This window comes from Vitis vinifera, chromosome 16 (assembly GCF_030704535.1).
Source record: "Vitis vinifera cultivar Pinot Noir 40024 chromosome 16, ASM3070453v1".
Classification (NCBI taxonomy): domain Eukaryota; kingdom Viridiplantae; phylum Streptophyta; class Magnoliopsida; order Vitales; family Vitaceae; genus Vitis; species Vitis vinifera.
Window position 1 is genome coordinate 2217230 of NC_081820.1, and position 23036 is coordinate 2240265.

A 23036-nucleotide genomic window follows, 5' to 3' on the forward strand; every position below is an offset into this window, starting at 1 on the left:
ATTTGTTTTTTAGGGTGAATAGAAAAAGTTAATATAGTTATTTAGTTAAAAGTAAATAATTTATTTGACTTTTTTGGTTTAGTTAAAAATAACTTATTATATCAATCATTATAACTAAAATAAATTTATTATCAATAAGTTTAATTTATTTATATCAGGTTAATATCAATAGATATTTTAATTTTTTTTATTTAATCAAAAAATAAATAACACTTAAATTTTAAATATTGAAATTGTTTACAAAAAAAAATGACTTTAAAGTAAATTTAAAATTGTTTTCTCCAAACACAATTTCAAAATTCAATTATTAAATTAAAGTTATCTTTTCAAAAGATAAATTTCTATTAATATGAGATAGGTTTAGAAATAGTTTAAAAATATTTTTCGGAAGTTTCATATTTTTTATTTTATTTTAATCAAAACCCTGCAAAAAGACAAGCAAACCTACAAACCCAAAAATATCACATCAATTTCAATTCAATTTATGGATTATGTACATATTTAAGAAGTAATGAATAGTTATAAAATTAAACATTTGGATTTTTGTAGAGAAATGCATAGTTACAAGCCTAACTTTGTCATAAATCAAATCAATCAATTGAATGAAAGTTTCCAATTTAATTAAAATGAAAACGGATATGTCCAACCTTATATCGATTTTTGTTTTCGTTATTATGATAATTTTAGATGAAATAATTATGAGTTCGTTTTACGATGATTTTTAGAAAATACTTTTAACCTATAAAGTGTTTTTAAAAAGGAAAACCACTTGTAATTTTTTTTTTTTTTAAGAAACACGGTATAACACTCAAATTAATTTTGGAGGTAAAGTAGTAAAAAAAATTAAATTTCTTTGGATAAGGGTAGAAAGGTCATTTTATAATTAATAAGTTATAAAAAAAATAATTGAGGGAATCTTGGTTTGTTGGAATGAGAAAAAGGATAATATATATATAATGGAAAATTCTAGAGTGCCTCCGGATATATAATATGAAGTAGTTGTTGGGATTCCATAATGATAGTGAGTCAGTGACAGATGTTAAGTTAATAATATATATATATATATATATATAAACAAATCGAAAAAAAAAAGAGTTTTTATATACATAAGAAATTTATTAATTTTATTTAAATAAGGAACTGACTAATTAAATTAGTTAAGATAATTAGAGATATTTTTTTTAATGTTATATTAGGTGAAAAGTTGATTCTTCATTATTATTTTTATCTAAGGTTTTCAAAAACCTCTTTTGAGATAAAGGAAAATTAATATTAACTTTATAAAATAAAATAATTTTTTTATATATATTATTTGAAAAGTGTAAATGTTATTTTTGTTTTTACATATGAATCAAATATATTTTTGCATAAAAAATAAATTAGAACTTTTATTTTGTTTAGAACAGAACATATAGGAATATTATACTTTTGTAAGTTTGAATAAATAAAATAAAAAATTTGACTTTGATTTATTTGGCTATTGTCAGCGGGATATAATAGTTGATCTTTTAGTTCTTATTACCAGGATATAATAGTTAACCTTAATATTTTTGTGGTAGGAAATGTAATTGATTTGGATCCCAACCTCTAAGGGTTTGGTTAGAGGTTACTACTTACTAATATTAATAATTTTTTGTTTTGTCCACCTTAAAAAGAATAAATTTAAGGTTAACTACCCATTTGTAAAGTCCCACTTAACTTAACGGGGTATCATCTGTTGTTTGATCAATATAGTGAAAATATTTGAAATGTATTCGATTTGAATTTGATGTGAAATGATTTTGATATATATATAAAAATATTTGGTTGAACTGACTAAAATGTATTAACATATTTGAACTCAAACGTTTTTTATGAAAATGATTATACAATATATCTCATATTACAAGCATGATTAAGACTATTGATCCACAAAATCGTATTAATGTTCCTTATTACACTTTGAGTTCATCCCTTTATTGATAATTTTTTACATACCCTCAATTCAGGCGATAAGTGACGATTAGAATGAAAATTTGGCTTTATTAGGACATTTGTTTAAATATTAGAATTTGATTATTATTAGTTATTGTTTAAGTTTAAAATCGTTTGGCCAATAATACTTCAATTGATATGTTGGTTTAAACGTTGAAATTTGAATATTTTAAAATTTTTATTCTACTACTTCGAACAAAAATTTGGTAATTAGAAATCTTGGGTTCTCAAGAGCCTCCATTTCTATGGTTATTGCTTCTTTTTATTATAGAATTTTAATAGCTTGATAGAAAATTTCGGGCTCCTTTAGAGTCAATAGATACATGAAACTTTATGACTATTAGATAAGTGATTATTAGAAATGACGTTCTACAAAGGATGGAGTGTACTTGTACCATGAGAAGAGAAGACATTGGAGGCAAGCAAGTTGTAATGGTAGCGTAAAAAAAGAGTGAACTTTGAAAACTAATATGGTGTTTTTGAAAAAATAAACAAAAACATAGAAAATAAATAAAAAATATTGTAATGTGATAATGATATTCTGACGTGTATATATATATATATATATATATATATATATATATATATATATATATATATATATATATATATATATATATAAAAGTACGATCATAATATAAAAAAAATATAAAAATAAAGTCACATCTAATTAAAATTATTTAATTTTTATGTAAAATATTTAAATATGTGAAAAAAAGTATGAAATGATATATAAAAATAATTTATTGACTTTAAAATTTTTTTTTTCTTTCTTTTTTTCTTTTTTCTTTTTGTTATATTTTTCCTTAAATTTTTCAAAAATCAAATATAGCGGATGTGTGTATATGTTAAAAAAATAAAAATAAAATTCAATCATTCCCAATGTAGGTATGGTTGCAATTCAACCAATGTCCACTTCACATGTGGATGTACACAATACTAAAGGTCTATTCTATAATAATTGTTGAATAAGAATCCTTCAATGACTTGTATGTTGTATCTAACTCATGTGAAATAGTGGCACCACATGGGGGTTGTCATTTGTTACCTGCCATTCTACCAATACCCAATCTCCATCATGTTGTTTGGTTCCCATGAAAATCACAAAAGAAGAAAGAGAAAAAAAAAAACACACCAACCTACAAAATTTGACCCAACTAGGATTCTTTAATATGTCTTAGATTTTAGATTAGTGGGCCCTTATGTTGAATTTAATTAAGATAAATTTGTTGACCTAAAAGTTAAAAGCAATCTTAAAATTAAAACTTTACCTAATTAGGGTTTGTTGAGCCAAAAACTTCAGGTAATTGCTAAAGTGGTTGAATCATCTTCTTTTATAACATGGATAAAAATAAATGAATAAATATCCTATTTGGATATTCATTTTTCAAGTAAAGAAAATATTTTTATATCATCTATTTAAAATATTTTAAAATATATGTATTTTTTCATAAATTATAAGTCAAAACAATTATTTCCTTAAATAACCCTTACTTGTCAGGTTAATAACATCAATTGACATTTTTTTTTTAGGGTGAGAATTAATTTGAGATCAATAAAATAATAAATATTTAAAAATTAAAAATACAATTAAAACTAAGAAAACTTGAAGGCTAAAAATATAAAAATAAAATATTAACTTTCACTTCGTTAAAGCACTTTAGTAGAAAATATAGATATTAGGAAAGAGTTGGAAATATAATGGGAGCCAATATTTTATTTTTCTAAATTTTTAAGTTTTTTGGTTTTAATTTTATTTAATTTTTAAGTATTTTATTTTTAATTGTATTTTTAATTGTATTTTTAATGTTTAAAATTTCTTATTTTATTGTTAATGTCAACTATCAAAATTTTTATCCAATTTTATACTATATATATGAGAAGACATGATATAAAATCATTATTAATTGGGGAATTAGAAAGATTTTATTTATTACTTGTGGATCTCAAAGAAGTTTTCTAAAATAATTTGTATCTCATATTATATAATAAAAAATTTATAATATATTTATTTGTAATATATTTTTATCAAATTAAAGTAATAAATCATTATTATTATAATTTTATTTAATATAATCAAGTGAAAATGGTATTTCACAAAATAATTATTTGACTTATGAAAAAATTTGCTTATGTTAAAATATTTTTAAATGGATAAAGATAAAATCGATTTATCCATATGTGATTTCAAATTTATTTATTTTTTCAAAATAAAAATAAAAAAGACAAATATATGATAGATTGGGGTTATTTTGAGAAGATAATTTATTTTTTAATGAAAAAAAAATAACAAAAATGTATGGGTGGAGACATTGTGATTTGAAAAATTATGAAAGTATGTGATTTTATTTATGATTTCACCTTTTGACTTCACTTTGTTTCATCCTTTGCTGATCCTGTGACCTGTCGGTAGGCCATAGAACCAAACAAAATTGGATAATTGAATGACAGAAAAGTGCTTTCCAAAAGTGGGAAGCACTGCTGTTAGCTTTTGGCTTATCGATTAAGTGGTCCCATTTCCTGCCATTAGTTTTTTTAAGTTTTAAGTTTTAACCATTCAATTTACGTATTTCTCAACTTGTAAAAAATTATTGGTTTATGGATCACCCTTTCCTGCTCAAAATCACACTTTTGAAAACAGCACCTATTAGAAGCGCTTTTCTTATAAATAAAAAAAAAGGGAAAAACTTAGAAGGGTAAATTTGTTAACTGTTTTCGAAAATAATTTTTTAAAATTCATTCTCTAATATTTTGTAGAACATAAATTTGTTTAAAAATATGAAATATTTTTTATCAGATTATAAAACCTAAATCAATTTTGTGGTCGTAATTAAGAAAATGTTTTTTTTTTTTAAAGCTTATCATTATAATCATTCTTTTCTTTTGATTATTGTATTATTAAGTATTAATGTGTTCTATGGACGTAGGGATCATATTGATAGTCAAACCATATTAAATTTTTTGTGTTTTTCTTTATTTTCTACTTATGTGTATATGGTTTAGTTAACATTTTTAACCCATTTTTAATAGTTTGAAATATGTTTTAACAATATTTTTTATATGTGATGTTTTATTTTTAATTATTCTTCATGTTTATATAATTATTTTTTTAAATATCTTTTAGAAAACAATTGAAAATAATTAAAAGACGAGAAAATCATGTCCTATTTAGTAACTGTTTTCGAAAACAATTTTGAAATATAATGTTTTATAGAACAAAATTCTAATTGGGAATCTAAAATGTTTTCTAACCTAATTTTACTCCTTTTTTAAAAATATATTGTAAATAATTTTTATATCTATGCTTTATTTTTAATCATTTTATATGTTTGTATAATTATTTTTTAAAACCATCCTAAGAAAAATAAGTAAAAACACTTTATTTTTTATTCTCAATAATAGAAAAGAGAAAATAGTCAAACATATTCTTTTTTTTTTTTTGGAGAATAAAAAACTATTTTAAAAACCATGGAGCTTGTTTTTCTCCCTCTTTGATGTGCAGTGGGTCCTGCATTCCTCAATCAAAAGAAATTCGATAGCTTGGTATGGTGCTTTTGTGAGTAAGAGAAAGGAAAAGGATTGGAGGGTTGCCCTTTTGTTTAATGTGGACCTTATAGAAGGAAAGAAATGAAAGAGTGTTCAATGACACTGAACGATCAGACCAAGTTTTAAAACTTTCTTTTTTGTACACTTTTGTGAATTGGGGTATGGTGTATTTAGAGGATCCTTCTTTGTCCTTGTTTGATTTTATAGAGTGGCTTTTATCTAGATAGGAGAAAGGTTTTTCTTTCGTTTAGCCTAGTTTCTTGGGTGTTGCATGTATACTTCATGTGTACTCTTTTCGTCTATGCTAGCCTTTTCTAATACAATCTCTTATTTGCCTATTAAAAAAAATATATAATGTTTTCTATTTTTTAAAATAAAAAATGAAAAACAGTTGTTTGGTTGTCCAATGTGTTTTTTTTCTTTTTCTTTTTTCTTTTTTCTGGAGAGCATAAAACTATTTTTTAAAACAGTTTCCAAATATGGATTTATGTATAAGAAAAGTTTTCAAAAAATTAGTTGAACTAGTAGTCCATAAATGATTTTTTCTAAACATCACTTCTTTTTTTAAAAAACTATGTATCTTATTATAAAAATACATTCAAAGCACCTTTTTAATTTAAAGCCTATTTGAGTGGTTTTGATAGAATTGTATTTAGTATTACTATTTTTGTCAATAACACTTTCATTAAAGATATTTTTGAAAAGATTACTTAAGCCATGTTTGGTTCCTAAAAAATTTAAGGAAAATTATAAAAATAAAAATAAATAAAAATAAAAAATAAAAGAAATAAAAAATAAATTTAAAGTCAAAAAATTATTTTCATATACTATTCGAAGTGTATTCAAACCGATATAAAAGGTGAAAAATAAAACCTACATAGTCTATGCTTTCTGGGTGTGATAGCAAAAGGTTGTTTTGTTATGTCTTCTTTTAATGACTATTTTTGTTTTTTTTTTTTTGTTACATTTTGTTTGTTTTTTTTAAGTATGAATGTAATAAAAATATTAAAGAAAATATACCCTAAGTGATTTTATGTTACTTGGCTTTTAAATAAATTTAGAGACGTGATAAAAGAGCATGAAATATACACAATTATTAAATTTTTTGCTCTATAAAGAAACCACCCATTTATTTTATCATGTTTTTTTTTTATAAAAATTATTTAAGAATTATATTATAAACATGAAAATTAACTGGAAAATAAACTTTTAAGAAAAAAAAAATACAACAAAATTCTTAGAAAATTGCTTTGAAGTATAGCTTACAACTAGAAATTTAGGGATGGTTAGGTGTTGTACTATATGGTAAGTCTTCTCATAAGGAAAGATTCAACATTGTCCTCAATTATTGCTATGTGATATTGATAGGTCCCAGTCAAAGATTCGTGTACTACAACAATTCTCTTCGGGTGGGAACATACCTCACAAAGAAATTGGGTTAAAAAATGTCATATCCTTTATTGAGGTCCATGAGCAAGTATGATAAATACCAACATATTAAATCCAAATTGTAAAGTATTATTTTATACAAGCTATATTTGATTCTCAAAAAGTTTAAAGGAAAATCTAAGGAAAAGAAAATAGAAAGAAATAAAAAAATAAATTTTAATTCCATAAATTATTTAAATTATATAACTTCAAATTTATTTACCTTTTTTATATAAAGATTAACTAATTTTAAAATATAAATTTCTTTTAATTATTTTAATTATATTTAATTTTCTTTCTTATTTTTCATAACAAAACTAAATATAAGAAAATCATTTTCCTTAACATTTTTTTTTTATTTCTCTAGTACTTTCTAGGGATCAATCAAACACAACCATAATATAAAATTTATATTATCATTGTATCGATAAAAGTATATTCTTTAGGCCTAGGTTTTGCATTGTAGCGTTTATAATATATAATGGAAAAAGTGTGTTTGCATGCATTCCCGTAAAAATAATTACAAAAGGATAAAAACTCTAAAAACAATTCAAATTTCATGTATTCATCAATCAAATATAATACTTAAGATGGTCAAAGATAGTATTACTATTGAAACATAGTACTTGAATTATCAAATATAATACTTGACTTAAAAATGCATGAAATACTAATTATTTTTAAATAATTGTTTAAAATTTTATATTTTATAAACTTTGATTCCTATTTTATCTCCATGAGTGTATGGAAACACTTTTTCTATATAAAACTATATATTTTAAAAATAATTATTTCCTTAAAATTATATTTGATTCTTGTAATAAGGAAAGGAAAAAAAGTATTAAAAAATATAATTTTATAGTGTTTGATTGTCCTATAAAAAATCCCAAATAAAATTAAATATAATTAAAATTAGTTAAAATATTTTTAAATTATTTAATCTTTAGACTGATGAGCTAAAATAAATAAAATGAGTTTCTAATAGTAAATAAAAATAATTTATCGAATTTAATTCTGTTTTTTTATTTTTCTTCACTTTTTTTTTCCTTTTAATTTTTCTCTTTATTTTCTTTCTCTTACATTTTTCCTCAAATTTTTCGAATGTAGCCTAAATGAATTGAGAACCACTTACATTATCTTCATGAATAATAAGTCAAAAGACCATTTTTTACATTTGGATTTCCCCGACATAATTTTGTTTCTAAGAACGAATTACAATTGTTTTCAAACACTATTATCAGAAACTCCTTTTTGATAACTGTTTTTAAAAAATGTTGCCAAAGAAGCCCTTAAATATGTAGAGAGGCTTGAACTCAAACAAGACAAATGAAAGAGAACAAAAAACATGAAGCACAAATATTTCTGAGTTTCCCAAAAAAGGTTCCATTGATCAGGATACAAGGTTGATGGTTCATTGTTTTCCAGAGTGAACATATGCAAAGATCAGACAAGGTTCAAGCTGAATGCAAGACAATTTATTCAAGCAAAAGGACAACAATATCCAAAAGACATGCAAGTTTTTTTGGCGAGTTTGTGTTTTAAGGAAAAAAATTAGGTCTTGGTGGTGGGTTGCCAGGGCTGGTACCTGGTCCAGTCTCTCTGCCCGCGATTGAGAGCGTGTCCCTTGGAATGATAGATTAAATCTTCACCTTCACCAGAGAAATTTTCCCGGTGTTCGACACCATATCTCTTCGGCTTCAGCATCAGAAGCTGGCAATAGATACATTTTCCACTTTTTCAGATCAACATTTCTCATCAAATTATAGCTTTTGCATAAATTGGGGAAAATGGATTCTCACCTCATCTCCTGTGTGATCGGTTATGAAATGGAGCCAACCATGCCATTCTGCTGGCACCTGGGAAGCGTTGTAGCGACTCTTTTGTGCATATTCAACCCACCTATGTCTTCCTACAAAATCCAACAACAAGACATTACCTGTGTAACTACGTGATGCAATAGAATCAAAATTCAAGTTTGAAACTCATGTAATTAACCTCTTTTGGTTAACCCAAGAAAGTAAATGGATATGTCTATGAGAAATCTCGTTCAATTAGATATGGTAGATTAAAAGGGGACACCAAAATAATTGACTGCTGAGCCGAATGAGCTAGGGCTCTCAAGTACAGATCTAAGGGAAGGAATTGACCCACCTATTCTGACTGGGGAGAACAGGCCATTCACCAGGGAGATTCTGAAATTGTGGAAACTTGACTCAATCAAGCTGCTGAGTATTGTAAACAAGCCATTCACAATCCTCGCAATTAATCTAAGCAGCTAGAATTTCCTTACCATTGATTCTATTTACTTTTTAGGTCTTAAAGATTGCAACAACTCTTCCTAGAAGTGCGAGCATAAGCAGATATGGCAGAAAACCAATGTTAGAGTTGGAAATTGAATGGGTAAGGATATGATGGATGGTTGTATTGTTTCAACTAACTGAAGCAATGGTTTTCATTTGCTTTGTCTCACACACACAAAAATGAACAAAAGAAGTGTACCTGAACAGTATGGTAGCTTGGTAAGGTGCAAATTATCATAAGGTTGTTATGGAAAGAAAATATAATTAAGTGATGAATAGTATGAAACCCCTACCCGTCAAGACAAAAGATTAATGTATGACTCATTCCCTAATGCGAGAAATTAGTGATTTTCTTGAATCAATTTAATTCAGAAGCATCAATTACTTCAATTTGCTTGTGATCCTAAAATCAGAGCAACAGAATTCCCTAGATCGGTATCTTTTGCCTATTTTATTGAAATAACAAGCCCACCAAGTTAGGTTAACTTGCATTTTCAGAATCTAAATGCTCTTCCTAGAAAAGAATACCGCCCCACATGCCCCTCCCTTCACACCAGAGAAGTGATAGTGGCTTCCACAAAAATTAAGCATGCACTTCATTTCTTCAGACAAAGATATTGAGTTAGGGCATTTAGACAGCCAATAAAAATGAAATAATCCACTGTGTTCCTCGTAGCAATTAAACTCAGTTAAACTCTGTCTATTTGGTCACATGCATCAAAAGTCAATTCCAGGATACTGTCATATCACGTCATGCATTATTCAAGAGTATGAATTAGTGTTTTCATATACTACAGAAAAATAGGATGGAAGAATTCCATATTCATAACACAACCAAATGCACCATAATAAATTGTCAGATCATAAAAAGAGATTTTCTTCTTAAATTCATTAAAATATTCAAGCAAGGGTGACTGGAAACATAAGTTCCTCAATAAAGATTTGGAGGCAAGAAAATGAAAATATTTCACATACGAAGCAACAACCCAATAGATATGGTTGGCCATCAAAAAGATTAGCATCCAATAAAGCAGTTCCACATGGCTGGATGAAGAAAAGAGAGGAAATTGCAAGTCAATAGAGGAACATCCTAGTTTTTGCCATTTCCATTTGATATTGATATTCAATTATATGAAAGTACATAAGATGAAAAGAGAGATAAAAACTAACCATTTTGAGTGTCTCCGAGTTTCTGATAATATTTGTTACCAAATTTATCTACACCCACCAATGTAGCTCCTATATTATGGATTTTGGTTTGCCTGAACCATGAAAGATACTCAGAGATGCAAAGATAACCATTCATGTCAAATAATAATAATAAAAAATGCTTTGAAATGGAGCACAAAAAGGAAGAAAAATACAACCATGTAAAGAAACAAAGAGAGACTTATAAATTCCCTTCACATTCTTCATATCGAGGCTCATTCTTCATATGAAAAGAGAGAGAGAGGACATGCAAAACATGGTGACATATGCATCAAAACACCAATTTGGACACTAAAACATTTGTCACGTTTAATGCATTGTATGAATAATAAGACCCCTACTTTCCAGCTCAGACAGCAATCATATGGTGTATGTATGTCTTCTTTTTCATACAAATAGTGAGAAGAGAGCAGAGCCAGCCCTGCATACATATGAAGATGGAACATTCAACCCAGAACTGATGCATCAATTTCCTCTGTTGGGCATGCTTAACTTGCAGGCACCAGCTTGCTTTCCTTTGCTAGTTTATCTAAGTTTAAGTGATTGTATTTAGCCATATATTTAATTACAGGTGTCTCAAATTACTTTTATCCCTATGTACTGATGGGAAGAGCTTGGTAATGTAGATGACTACACAGTTTATTAAGTAATACCCTTAAACGGTATCCTCCATCATTACCTGAGCTCCACCTTTATGTGGAGCATTCTGGATTTTCATTCTAACCAGCCTAACTTTGTGGAGCATGTGAAAAAGAAGAATGAGAATAAGAAAACAAATGAAAGCTTCTTCTCAAACAATGCAAAGAAAACAAAGAAGATATCAAATGCATCAACAAATTCAGGGATTATGAAAAGCTCAGACAGCCTACTATTATGTGTTGAAGAAAGCAGGCACCATGACAAGCCAGAAATGCCAAATGAGAGTTCTTCTGGTCCCTCTTAGGGCTGGAAAGAACACGGCTCTGTAGTATTTTTTTTTAGATAAGTGAGCGCAAATATATTAAGTGGCAAAAAGCCACAAAGCATACAGGGAGTATACATAGCAGCCTAAGCAAAAACAAAAGAACAACACACTCACCACCCCTTAAGGAACGGCAAGCCATTCCAAAAAACCTAAAAGTGAAGAGGACTCCTCTCCCATATACACCCTAGCCCAACTCCACAAGTTACAAACAAAAGAATTTTTCAACTTCTGAATAGCTAGAAAGCCCCCCCTGAAAGCTAATCTATTTCTCTCCTTCCAGACCGTCTAAAAAATACACAACGGAATGGAAGTCCAAATCTTTTTCCTCTTTTTCCCCACAAAAGGGCCCCTCCAACTAAATAACATCTCTTTGACTGTCTCTGGGAACACCCAATTAGCCCCAAACAAGGCCAAGACAATCTCCCAAAGAACCCTTACAACTATACAGTGTAAAAGAATATGATTTACATTTTCCTCTTCACAACCACACAAAAAACACCGATTTGGAAGATGTCAGCCCCATCTTTGAAGCCTATCCAAAGTTAGGACCTTCTCCCAAGTAGCCTCCCAAGCAAAAAAAGCAACTTTGGTTGGGACCTTGTCCACCCAAATGCTCTTTTTTCGGGAAGGTAATGACATTAGGGCCTGTCAACAACTTGTAAGCATCTCTAATCCGAAAAAGACCGTGTTCCCCTCCTTTCCATATCACTGAGTCCTCTTTAGGAGAAATCCTCAAATCCCTCAGCATATGAAACAGCTCTCCTAAGGGGTCCAGCTCCCAATCATTAGAGTTTCTAGAGAGTCTTATGTTCCAACCTCCTTGGCCAAGGCTAGAATCCCACATCTCATTTATCGAGGCGTTCCTTTGGGTCGCCAAGACAAACAACTGGGGAAAAGTTTGGGACAGCGCCTCATTGCCGCACCACTGATCAGTCCAGAAATTAACCTTGGTCCCCTTTCCCACTTTGAACTCTATATTATCCCAACACCAATACAACTCCTTCAAGATATCCTTCCAAACCCCCACCCCAAACGTTCCGCGAGCCTCATTAGTTCTCCAACCAAAACCCTCATAGCTATACTTCACCCCTATCACCCCCCTCTCTCTTTTTGGGTGCACACCACCTCCCAATTGATTAAATGGATTTTTCTTTCCAAACTTCCCCCTCCCCAAAGAAAATCCCTTTGTAATTTTTCGAGCCTTTTTGCAACTAGCTTGGGTATACGAAAGAGAGACAATTGGTAAATAGGTATACTGGCCAAAGTGCTCTTAATGAGGGTAATTCTCCCGCCCTTTGACAAATATTGTCTTTTCCAAAGGGCTAGCCTTCTTCTCATTCTTACTTCCACCCCGTCCCACATAGTCGTGGTCTTGTGATTGGCTCCCAAGGGCAGCCCCAAATAAACAGAAGGAAGGGCACCCACTTTACACCCTATCTCCACAGTCAAATCGTCAATGTCTTCAACCTCCCCAACCGGAATTACTTCACTCTTAGCTAGGTTTATTTAAAGACCAGAGGCTGCCTCAAACCACGCCAAAATCCAGCTTAGATAGGTAAGGTGATCTTGCCTTGCTTCACAAAAGATAATAGTGTCATCAGCAAATAATAAGTGGGATACATTCATCTCCATTCCCTCCCTCCCTCGAAGACTACAGCCGGAAATGAATCCCCCATCAACAGCCCTTCTTAAAAGCGCACTTAGCACTTCCATACCCAACACAAAGAGGTAGGGAGAGAGTGGATCTCCTTGGCGTAACCCCCTGGAATTGGAAAAATAACCTGCTGGCACCCCATTAACCAGAATAGAAAAATTTGCAATTGAAATACACCACCATATCCACTCCATCCACCGAGCCCCAAAACCCATCTTGTGCATGACCTTCATGAGGAATTTCTATTAATGCTATCATAGGCTTTTTCAATATCCAATTTACAAATCAGCCCTTTCTCTTTACGTTTATGCCAAAAGTCAATCACCTCATTGGCTATGAGCGAGGCATCCAAAATCTGTCTTCCCTTCACAAAAGCATTTTGGTCCACAGAAACCACCTTATCTAAAACCTTCTTAAGCCTATTGGCTAACACTTTAGCCAAGAGCTTATACAATCACCCTAGCAGACTAATGGGCCTAAAATCCCCAAAGTCATCAGCCCCCCCTTTCTTAGGGATGAGGACTAGGAAAGTAGAATTGAGACTCTTAGCAAAGGACTTCTCATCAAAAAACTCCTTGAACATATCCACAATCTCCTCCTTCACGAAGTCCCAACAAGATTGCCAAAAGGCCACTGTGAATCCTTCCGGGCCTGGAGCCTTATCTCCATTCATTCCCATCAGAGCTACATGAATCTCTTCCTCAGTGAATGGTTGTTCCAAGCCTTCAGTTTCAAAATGGTTTAACCTTTGAAGATTCAGCCCCTCAATATCAGCTTTCCAAGCTGGCTCCTCTGACAACAGTTGCTGAAAAGCATTCACAACCCCCTCTCTCACCTCCTGCTCCTCCTCCAGCCACCTCCCATTGATTTTAATCTTTTCCCTGGAATTATTTCTTCTATGGGCATTAGCCATCCGGTGAAAGAACCCAATGTTCTTATCCCCTTCCTTAAGCCACAGCTCCCTAGACAATTGTCTCCAATGCGTTTCTTCCAAAAGCACCCATTTTTTAAAGACATCCTTAGCTTCTTTTTTCAGCTCCGTCTCTCCTTCAGTTAGGCTCCTTTCACTCTCCACCCCATCCCAAAATTCTACTTGTTGAAGTGCTAAATTTTTATTGACTTCCAACCTTCCAAACACGTCCCTGTTCCATCCTTTGATTTTATCCTTCAAGACCTTCATCTTTGTAGCCAATCTAAAGCTGACCCTCCCTCTCCCCCCCGCCTCCTGCCACCAACCCCGAAGAAGCTCCTTAAACCCATCAACTTTGAGCCACATATTTTCGAACCTAAACGGGGATTGTCCCTTTTAGTTCATTAAATACAAATTGGAAACTATAACTGTGGGTTTCCACTTTAGGAGACAACCAACTATTTGGAGAGTCTCTAGTATGTCCCAGGACATTCAGTAGCATATATAGTCATACGTCCTTTTCCTGGTTATTTGATAAATTGCTTGCTTGAAATCATGTTACAACTTTCTTGTTAATAGAGATATAATTTCTAGAAGAATGTTTGCTTTCTCCAATTTCTGAATGAAGGAAATATAAACATTCTTTTCATATTTCTTTAATGGGTAATTTAGTGAGTTCAGGATTTTATTAAAGTAATTAAACCTAATTAGTGGCATTTATGGAAATCCAAATTTAGAGTCAAATGCACTTCACCATCTCCTAGCCCTTTAATTCAGGTTCTCATCTCAGTTGGCGTAGCACAGCCTAAATGGTAAACTTAAAGCTTATCTTATTAAGCCAAGCCCGATCCCTCATCTACAAAAGCCTAACTGCCCATAGGCTCTTCAACCCAAATCAAAACCAAACCAAAAAGGTCCAAATACAAATTATACCTAAAAATTGTCACATCTGAATCAACAAATCAATAAAACCATCGACTCCAACAATCCAGTGATAGTAGAGGTTTCTGCAGTCTCTATGATTCTGGTAGCAACTTTTTGCATTTTTCCATTTTTCTGTGATATACAGATTTGCACTTTATTGCCAATATACTTACTCTATTAGATTAGAGTCCTTTTGTGCCGCAAGGAAATTGTGTATTCCATTGGGCATCAGGTATCACTTGAAATGAATCTAATGAGATCAAAAGAGGAGGGAGGACCACATAAATCCACCATTGACAAAGCGCCTTCACTAATCTCAGCATAATCAAACAAACCCAGAAAGGGAAAAGTTAAAACTCCAACAACGAAAGTACTGGTGCCACATGGAACTGATATCACCCAATTCTTATTTATTGTCATAACCGTTTTCCTTCTCTCCAGAAACAGAAAATCTAATAACAAAAATATGTCTTTTTTGTATCATAGGCCCTAACAGAATTAAAATATGAATAAAGCCAAAGAATAAGGCATCCTTCATGAATGGAGACAGAAAAAGCATTCCAAAACCGTAAGGGAAACATAAATAAATAAATAACAGTCCCGAACCCCCACAGCTTTTAGAAACAGCCTCACAAAAACTTTCCCCCACAGCTTCCAAACAAAATTAGTACCTTTGAAGGATCAAAACAACACAACATTCTTCAGCATAAATTGTATTCAACTTTAGATGACATAAAGCTGAAAGAAGGGCTCACCTAGAAAAATAAACCAGTTGGCCTTTCTTCAACATTATTGCATCCCCGTCATTATTGTCAACTCCCAGTCATTAGAAGTCAAAATAAATGTGGGATTTCAGAACATGACCTCTCTAACCAACTATATAAACCCAGATCCCAGCCCCTTGATTACCATAATATCAAACAACTCTAGATATTCTACTGTAAGAGGGATGCTCCTGAACGAAGCATCCTACCAAAAATCAGCCTAGCATCCCACACTAAAAAACCAATCCTTTTTGAAAGCTTGGCTCTTAAATAATAGCCATCCATAGTACAACACCATAACTACCCCAAACCTCATTGAACCACCAATATACTCCTCAGCCACCAACTCTTTCAGCAAACCATCTCCATTTGTTGAAAAGCTTCAACACCATTTACTCACAATGGCCTGATTGGTAAATCATAAGAGCAAGGTCCAGAGACACTCAACTTCTTTGTGAGAACAAATATAGCTCCTAAACTCGTAATAATAAAAATGATGCTTTTCAGCTTCCTAGTCCCTGCCTAGAGAAACAGCAGTTGTAGGTTCAAACTCTAAAGCAACTAAAGCTGGTATTGTAAAACAAATGTCAAAAAAAAAAAAGTTAAGAAAAAGAAGAAGAAGAAGAAGTTGGAAAATTATCCAGGGTACTTCAAATCAATGTCAACCTTTTCAAGTCACTTAACATCCTCTCTATCTTTCAGAGTCCTGAATCCCAATCCATCCTCACCTTAAAGAAGAAACCAGCAGCAATCCAGGATACCAATTTTACATCACAAAGTTAGAAACCATGTTGATTGGAGTTTTGTCCTTCTCAGTTGGAGAAAATGGGATATGGATCCAAGTATATTAATTGGATTAAATGGTGTATCTCTACAACACGCTTCTCAGTCTTGGTAAATGGATCCCCATTAGGTTTCTTCCAAAGCTCCAAGGGGTTAGGACAAAGAGACTCTCTCTCGCATTATGCTCAAGGCAAAAGAAGGGAGTTTTATTAATGGCTTTTTAGAAAGGGGTAGAAATGGTTTGGGGGTAGAGGTCTCCCACTTGTTATTTGCAGATGACACACTCATTCTTTGCGATGCTAGCAAGGAGGATTTAGAGTACATGAGCTGGATCTTTACGTGGTTTGAAGCGATATCAGGGCTAAAGATCAACCTAGAGAAAAGTGAGTTGATCCTTGTTGAAGATGTCTCTAACTTAGAGGAGCTTGCTGAGATTTTAGGTTGTGAGGTGGGTTCTCTTCCTACCACCTATTTAGGCCTACTTTTGGGAGCCCCTCACAAGTCCTATAGGGTTTGGGAAGGAGTGGAAGAACATTTTCAGAAAAGGCTTGCTTTGTGGAAGAGACAAAATCTTTCAAAAAATGGAAGACAGACTTTGATAAAGAACATTTTATCTAGTTTACCAATTTATTTTATGTTCCTCCTTTCCAATCCCAAAGAGGGTAGTTGTGAGACCAAAAAAGACTCAAAGGGATTTTCTTTGGGGAGGGAAGGCTTTGACTTACAAGCTTCATTTGCTGAACTGGTCTGTTTGTTGCATGGAAAAACAAAAAAAAGGGTTTGGGCATCAAAAACTTATCCATCCTTAATAAGACTCTATTTGGGAAAATGGTCCTGGATTTGTGAGTGAAAGGAACCCCCTTTAGAAACAGGTAATTGTAGGAAAGTACAGGCAGGCGAAAAAGGTGTGGTGCACTAAAGAAGTGACAGAGGGGTATGGTGTGCATGTATGGAAAATAATCAAAGGTGGATGGGAGGCGCTCAAGGATAGAATAGGGTTCAAGGTTGGATCCTACAATAGGGTAATAAGTGGTGCAAGGACACACCTTTGAGGGAATCATTTTCGGATTTCTATTCTATATCATCTTTAAAAGATGCATGGGTGATTGAAGTCTAGGATGGTGGTAGCTAAGGCCCTATGTTTGTTACACAGTTACATGACTGGGAGCTTGAGGAGAAGGATGTATTTCTTGAGAGATTGTATGACCACTGCATTAAGGCGGGCTCTAAGTATACTATGGTGTGGTTGGGGTCAAAGAATGGTAATTTCTCAATTAAGTCTTTCTACTCCTCTTTGGCTAGTATGAGAGTGGAGTCTTTCCCTCATGATATAGTTTTGAAATTCTTTGGTCCCAGTTAGAGTTTTTTGCTTGGGAAGCTACACAAGCTAGGATTTTAACTCTGAAGCAGCTCAAAAGGAAGGATTGGAGGATTTCTAATAGATGTTGCATGTGTAAAGAAGATGAATAAACAAGTGATCATTTTCTCCTTCACTGCACGAAAGCATGCAATTTGTGGCAGTTGGTTTTTCTTTGTTTGGTGTACAATGGGTGATGCATTCTTCAGTTAGGGGATATCTCTTAAGCTGGGGTGGTTCTTCTGTTAGGAAAAAAAAAAGGCTTGGAATGTTGTTCCATTATGTGTGTTTTGGACCATATGGAGGGAGAGAAATAGGAATCTTCGATAATTGTGAAAGCTTAGATCAAACAATTAAAAATTCTTTTTTGAACCTTTCTTGGGAATTGGGATTGGGTTAAATTGTATATCGGGGACAGTTTTTTGTCAATGTTAGATTTTGTGAATTGGTTAGACTCTATATAGGACGCGTATGCTGGTTTTTATGTCTCCACGCTACTTTTTTTGGGTCTTTTGATTGCTTTGTATACATTGTATATACTTTCTATTATCATTAATACATTTTTATGCCCCATATAGGGCACATATGCTCGTTTTTGTGTCTCCGGCTACCTTTTTGGGCCTTTTGGTTGCTCTGCATACATCATACATACCTTCTTTTATCATTAATACATCTTCTTTATCTATCCAAAAAAAAAAAATGAACTGTCAACCTTCAACCAAAATCATCAGCATTGGCCATATTTAACTTTTGTTCCTGGTATTGCCTCAAAGCAAAGATGAACACCAATGGAGTTTCTCCCTTCCCACCCAATGGAAGATAATTTATAACGACAGATAATAATTGTAAAAAATACTGGTGACAAGAAACAGCATTATCATACATAATCGTATCTCACAAACACAAGATTAAGGTTATCTCATACAAGTTGCATGGCAAGAGAGACCTAACCTTTTGTGTAATATAATTCCCAAATACTCCCAGCCCATATGGTGAAAAAGTCCCATTGTGACCATACTCAAGGATGCATGATACCATGTTTCTCATTCACTAAGAGGGTTTTTCTAATTGACTACAAGTCTATCTTCTTTAATTTCTTTCAAAAAGCACACCAAACCACCATTTTATTAACAAAAACACACCAAATCAGTAGTTTCTTTACATATGAGCATGTATCTTGGCTTAAAGATTAATTAACAAAAACCATTTCTGAGTATGAGTAAAGAATTTACTTACAGAAGGTTTCCATCTGCAAGGCACCTCCTGTAACATTAAAAGCAAAACAATCAAATAAACAATATGTACAATCCAAATGTTAGAAATGATGACAAAAAACTACAATTCAAATGCAAACTCTCTGGGATCTGAGGAAACGTGGGAAAACAAAATTTTGCACCTCAGATTTTACATGATTTGGGATTTTAAATAATAATAATAATAATTATTATTATTATTATTATTATTATTTAAAAAAGGAGGCCTCCATCCAACCTAATCTAATACAACCTCTAGTTTAGCTCATATGAGGCAAATATTCTCTTTTTCCATTTTTCCCCCAGTCTTTTCAGTAGCCAAAGAGAAGGAAGACCAAAAACAGACAGAAAAACATGATAGCTACCCATAACACAAAAATCAAAAGAGGTTACAGTTCATCCTAGCATAGTCAGACTCAGATACAATAACCATGCTGACATTTCATGAGCTACATTGGACGCTAAGAAAAAGTGGGAAACATAATTTTTTAATGTCAAGCGCATATAACAAATTTGCGGAGCGTTGCATTCAAGAACCAGAAACCATGTGAAACAGAAGATCCAAACAGGAAAAATAATAATAATAAATTTTCTCCTATTCTGAGTTTCCTCAGCAACCAAGCAGAGAGCAATAGGAAAAAAATGAGAGAACCTGCTGAGACAAAATACAAGATCCAAATTCTTCATTCATCCTTGTGCATTTTCCATGCTTTTCTGAACTAACAAACACTATATAACAAAAACTACAAAAAAACTAAAATTGGAATCTCAACTGCGCCACAAAAAAACTTGACTGAGTTCGCCATTTTCAAGAAACCAAATTATCATAAAACTAGAGATTCAAAAAACAATTCATTTTCCTTAGCAATCAAACGGAAACTAATACAAAAATTGAGAGAAAATATGAAAATAAAACATGATATTCAAAATCTATTTCATTCCTTTTTGTGTTTTCCCTTATTCAAAATCAGAATGTCATCCGCGAATAATAATCTTACTAGAGTTCTCCATTTTTAATAAACCAAAACTTTATTAAACCTAAGATCCAAAACCTGATAAAAAAATAAATAGGGTGATGTTTCAGATTTCCTCGGTTTTCCCAGGAACCAAACGGAGAGCAACAGAAAAAAACGAGAGAACCTACGAAAATAAACATGAGATCCAAATTTTTCAGATTTCATTTGTTGAATTTCCCATGGTCTTCTCCGAAAATGAACACTACTTCCACGTTCTGCCTTGTTTGGTTACCAAGAAAATGGGAGAAAATAACAAAATTTTCTGAATGTAAACCGAACATATAACAGTTTTTATTTAAATATCTCATTCATAAGAACCCCTAAACCATAGAAAGCAAAACATCCAAAAATTAAAGTAATTTTCTCAGCTTTTCCGTGATGTTCTTGTTAAGCAAGCACAGGGCTTCGAGGAATTACAAGTAGCCTTCCTCCTGGAGCATTCTTCGGAAGCCTCCGAGGCCTCTCTCTCTGATCACCTGCAACGCGCTCTTCAGCACCGACGCCATTCCTCGCTCTTCTTCTCGGTCTCAGGGGTTTCTGGACCTTCTCCTTTAAACTCACGTTTGAAACGGTGTCGTTTCTTGAGATGTGTCGAAACTAGAACGACGCCGTTTTTTCTGGATAAATACGATAACCATTTTTTTTGTTGTTTTATTTTTATTATATTTTGCATTTTCTAAGGTAAAATAAATAAATAAATAAATTATTTAGAAATATCTTACACAATAGTTTTTAAGAACAGTAGTTAAAAATATTTCACAAGAAATTCTATTGGGAACTCAAATAAATAAATAAATAAAGAAGTTTTTTCACATATTTTCAAAGGAGGAAATGTATATTTATATGGAAGGTTAAAATTCCATATTTTTAATTATTTCTTAAAATATTTGACAAAAAAAATTAAAATTTTTCAAATTTGTTCTTAGAAACAACTATTTTTGAACCAAATTTTTGAAAATTTATTTTTAGTTAAAAATTTACCAAATATATATTTTTAAGGTAGCAATTTATTTTCTATTCTAAAAAAAAAAATTATTTTTAATAATACTGTAGACCCCCATTTGGGCGTGGGTCGTTTTTTTTCTCTATTTGTTTTTGCAGATCACATCTTTAGCTATGTGTCACTATCCCAACGGGCCACGTGTCGCATCCTTAATGGCCATAAAGAATCAACCTCACTTTTTGAAGCTATAGTAAGGCTTTGACGCTTGGAGGAGCTTTCTGGAAGGAGGTCCCGCAGGCCGTTAAGAGGGGACAGATTGGAGAGAAAAGGTGGCTACAAAAGGAGTGTTGCAGGAAAAAGTGACTGCTGCAGAGATTGTTTGAGAGGACAGCATTGTAGTGCTGCAGGAGTCTAGTGGTGACTTGCTAAAAAAGGCAAAGCCGAGATATTTTAAGGAGGAGTTTTTTTCAGAGAGAGAGGACGGGAGGGAGAGAGGATTTTTTTTGGGGTCGTTAGGGAGGAGCTTTTTTTGTCAGGAGGAAAAAAGAGAAAAGAAAGAAAAGAAAAACTTGAGAGGGGGAGAAGAAGAAAAAGAGGAACGGAGGGGAAGTTTTTCAGGGAGAAAACTAAAGAGGAGTTTTTGGTTGTTAGAGAAGAGTTTTCGCTGATAGTTTTAAGGGTTAGAGAGGAGTTTCTCTGAGGGTTTTGAGGTTTAGCTAGGAGTTTTCTCTGATAGTTTTGAGGGTTAGAGAGGGTGTCTTGGTAAGGAAGGTGATTCTAGAAAATGAGAGATATTGGAGAAGTTGTAGAGAGAGTGAGAGGTTTTTCCATGGTCGTTTGAGAAGGATTTTTGAGTAGAGCACCCACGAAATATGAAACAGTGAGTCGGAAGCTTCAAATATTCAGCAGAGAAAGGGATTTCCAGGTACGGTTATCAATCCTCTATATCTTTTATTGACATTTGAATGCTCAGTGATCCGTTTAGGGTGGATGTTAAAGGCCACTTGTTTACTTGTTGGGATGCTGCATTTTGATGTTTGTTAGTTTGGTATCTGCACAACTTGCTGCGTTTAATATGTTACTCCATCCAACATCTTCCATCTTAACCCATGGATTGTTAAACTCATGGATAAAACAATGAAATGGGTTTAGCATATTCGTTAAAAATGCTCCTGGCTCTGTTCCTATTTCTACTTCCTTGCTCCTCTGTTTTCCTTCAGTTTCCCTCGCGTTCTCGCCCTTAAGGTTACGCCCATTGCACCCGGACGCTCACGTTCCGGAGCCTTCCTTCCGCCACCATTTGCACCCGGACGCCCACGTTCCGGAGCCTTCCTTCCGCGCCATTTTCATCCAGGCGCCTCATTCCCGGAACTCCTTTTCGCCGTCAGGTCATCCAGATGCCCATCGCATCCGAAATTCCACCCAGTTGACGTTCCATCTTCCCCGGGTGCCTCGCTCCCGGAACCCCTCCCAGCCGCCATTTTCATCCGGGCGCCTCGCTCCCGGAACTCCTTTTCGCCGCCAAGTCATCCGGATGCCCATCGCATCCGGAATTCCACCCAGTTGACGTTCCATCTTCCCCGAGTGCCTCGCTCTCGGAACCCCTCCCCGCCGCCATTTTCATCCGGGTGCTTCGCTCCTAGAATCCTTCTGCGCCGCCATTTTCATCTGGGTGCCTCGCTCCTTGAATTCCTTTTCGCCGCCAGTGCATCCGAATGCCCATCGCATCCGGAATTCCACCTAGTTGACATTCCATCTTCCCCGGGTATCTCGCACTCGGAATCCCATTTTGCAACTTCTTTTAAATCTTGGTATTCAAATGGCCCCGATTGTCTCATACCTCATCCTTAGAGTTTCGTTAAGTTCTGTAATCACGTTTTAACAAAGCTTTGCTGCCACTTTCATTTCTAACAAGCAATCTTCATACTTCCTCTGTTTTTAAAATGTTTTGAAACAAGCAAGGAATCCATTTCCATAATTCTAAACAATGGAGTTATCGGAATTGATTCAG

At 32.9% G+C, this 23036-nt stretch overlaps 1 protein-coding gene across 1 annotated transcript; it reads right to left on the reverse strand.

Annotated features, from left to right (window-relative positions):
• Positions 1-8294: 8294 nt before the first annotated feature.
• LOC100266690 (probable NADH dehydrogenase [ubiquinone] 1 alpha subcomplex subunit 12) lies at positions 8295-20687 on the reverse strand. Its single transcript, XM_002276930.4, has 5 exons — positions 20500-20687; positions 19050-19076; positions 10419-10510; positions 8748-8857; positions 8295-8658 (listed from the first exon to the last, which is right to left on the reverse strand). The coding sequence occupies exons 1-5, from the start codon at positions 20586-20588 to the stop codon at positions 8500-8502; spliced, it is 477 nt and encodes a 158-aa protein (XP_002276966.1). The 5' UTR covers positions 20589-20687; the 3' UTR covers positions 8295-8499.
• Positions 20688-23036: the final 2349 nt, after the last annotated feature.

Coding starts and splice junctions, on each gene's coding strand:
- LOC100266690 (XM_002276930.4), bottom strand. CDS start 20,588: ATGGCGTCGGTGCTGAAGAGCGCGTTGCAGGTGATCAGAGAGAGAGGC. Junction 19,077..20,499: donor CTCCAGGAGGAAGGCTACTT/GTAATTCCTCGA, acceptor TTAATGTTACAG/GAGGTGCCTTGCAGATGGAA. Junction 8,858..10,418: donor ACTCGGAGACACTCAAAATG/GTTAGTTTTTAT, acceptor TGGATTTTGTAG/GAAGACATAGGTGGGTTGAA.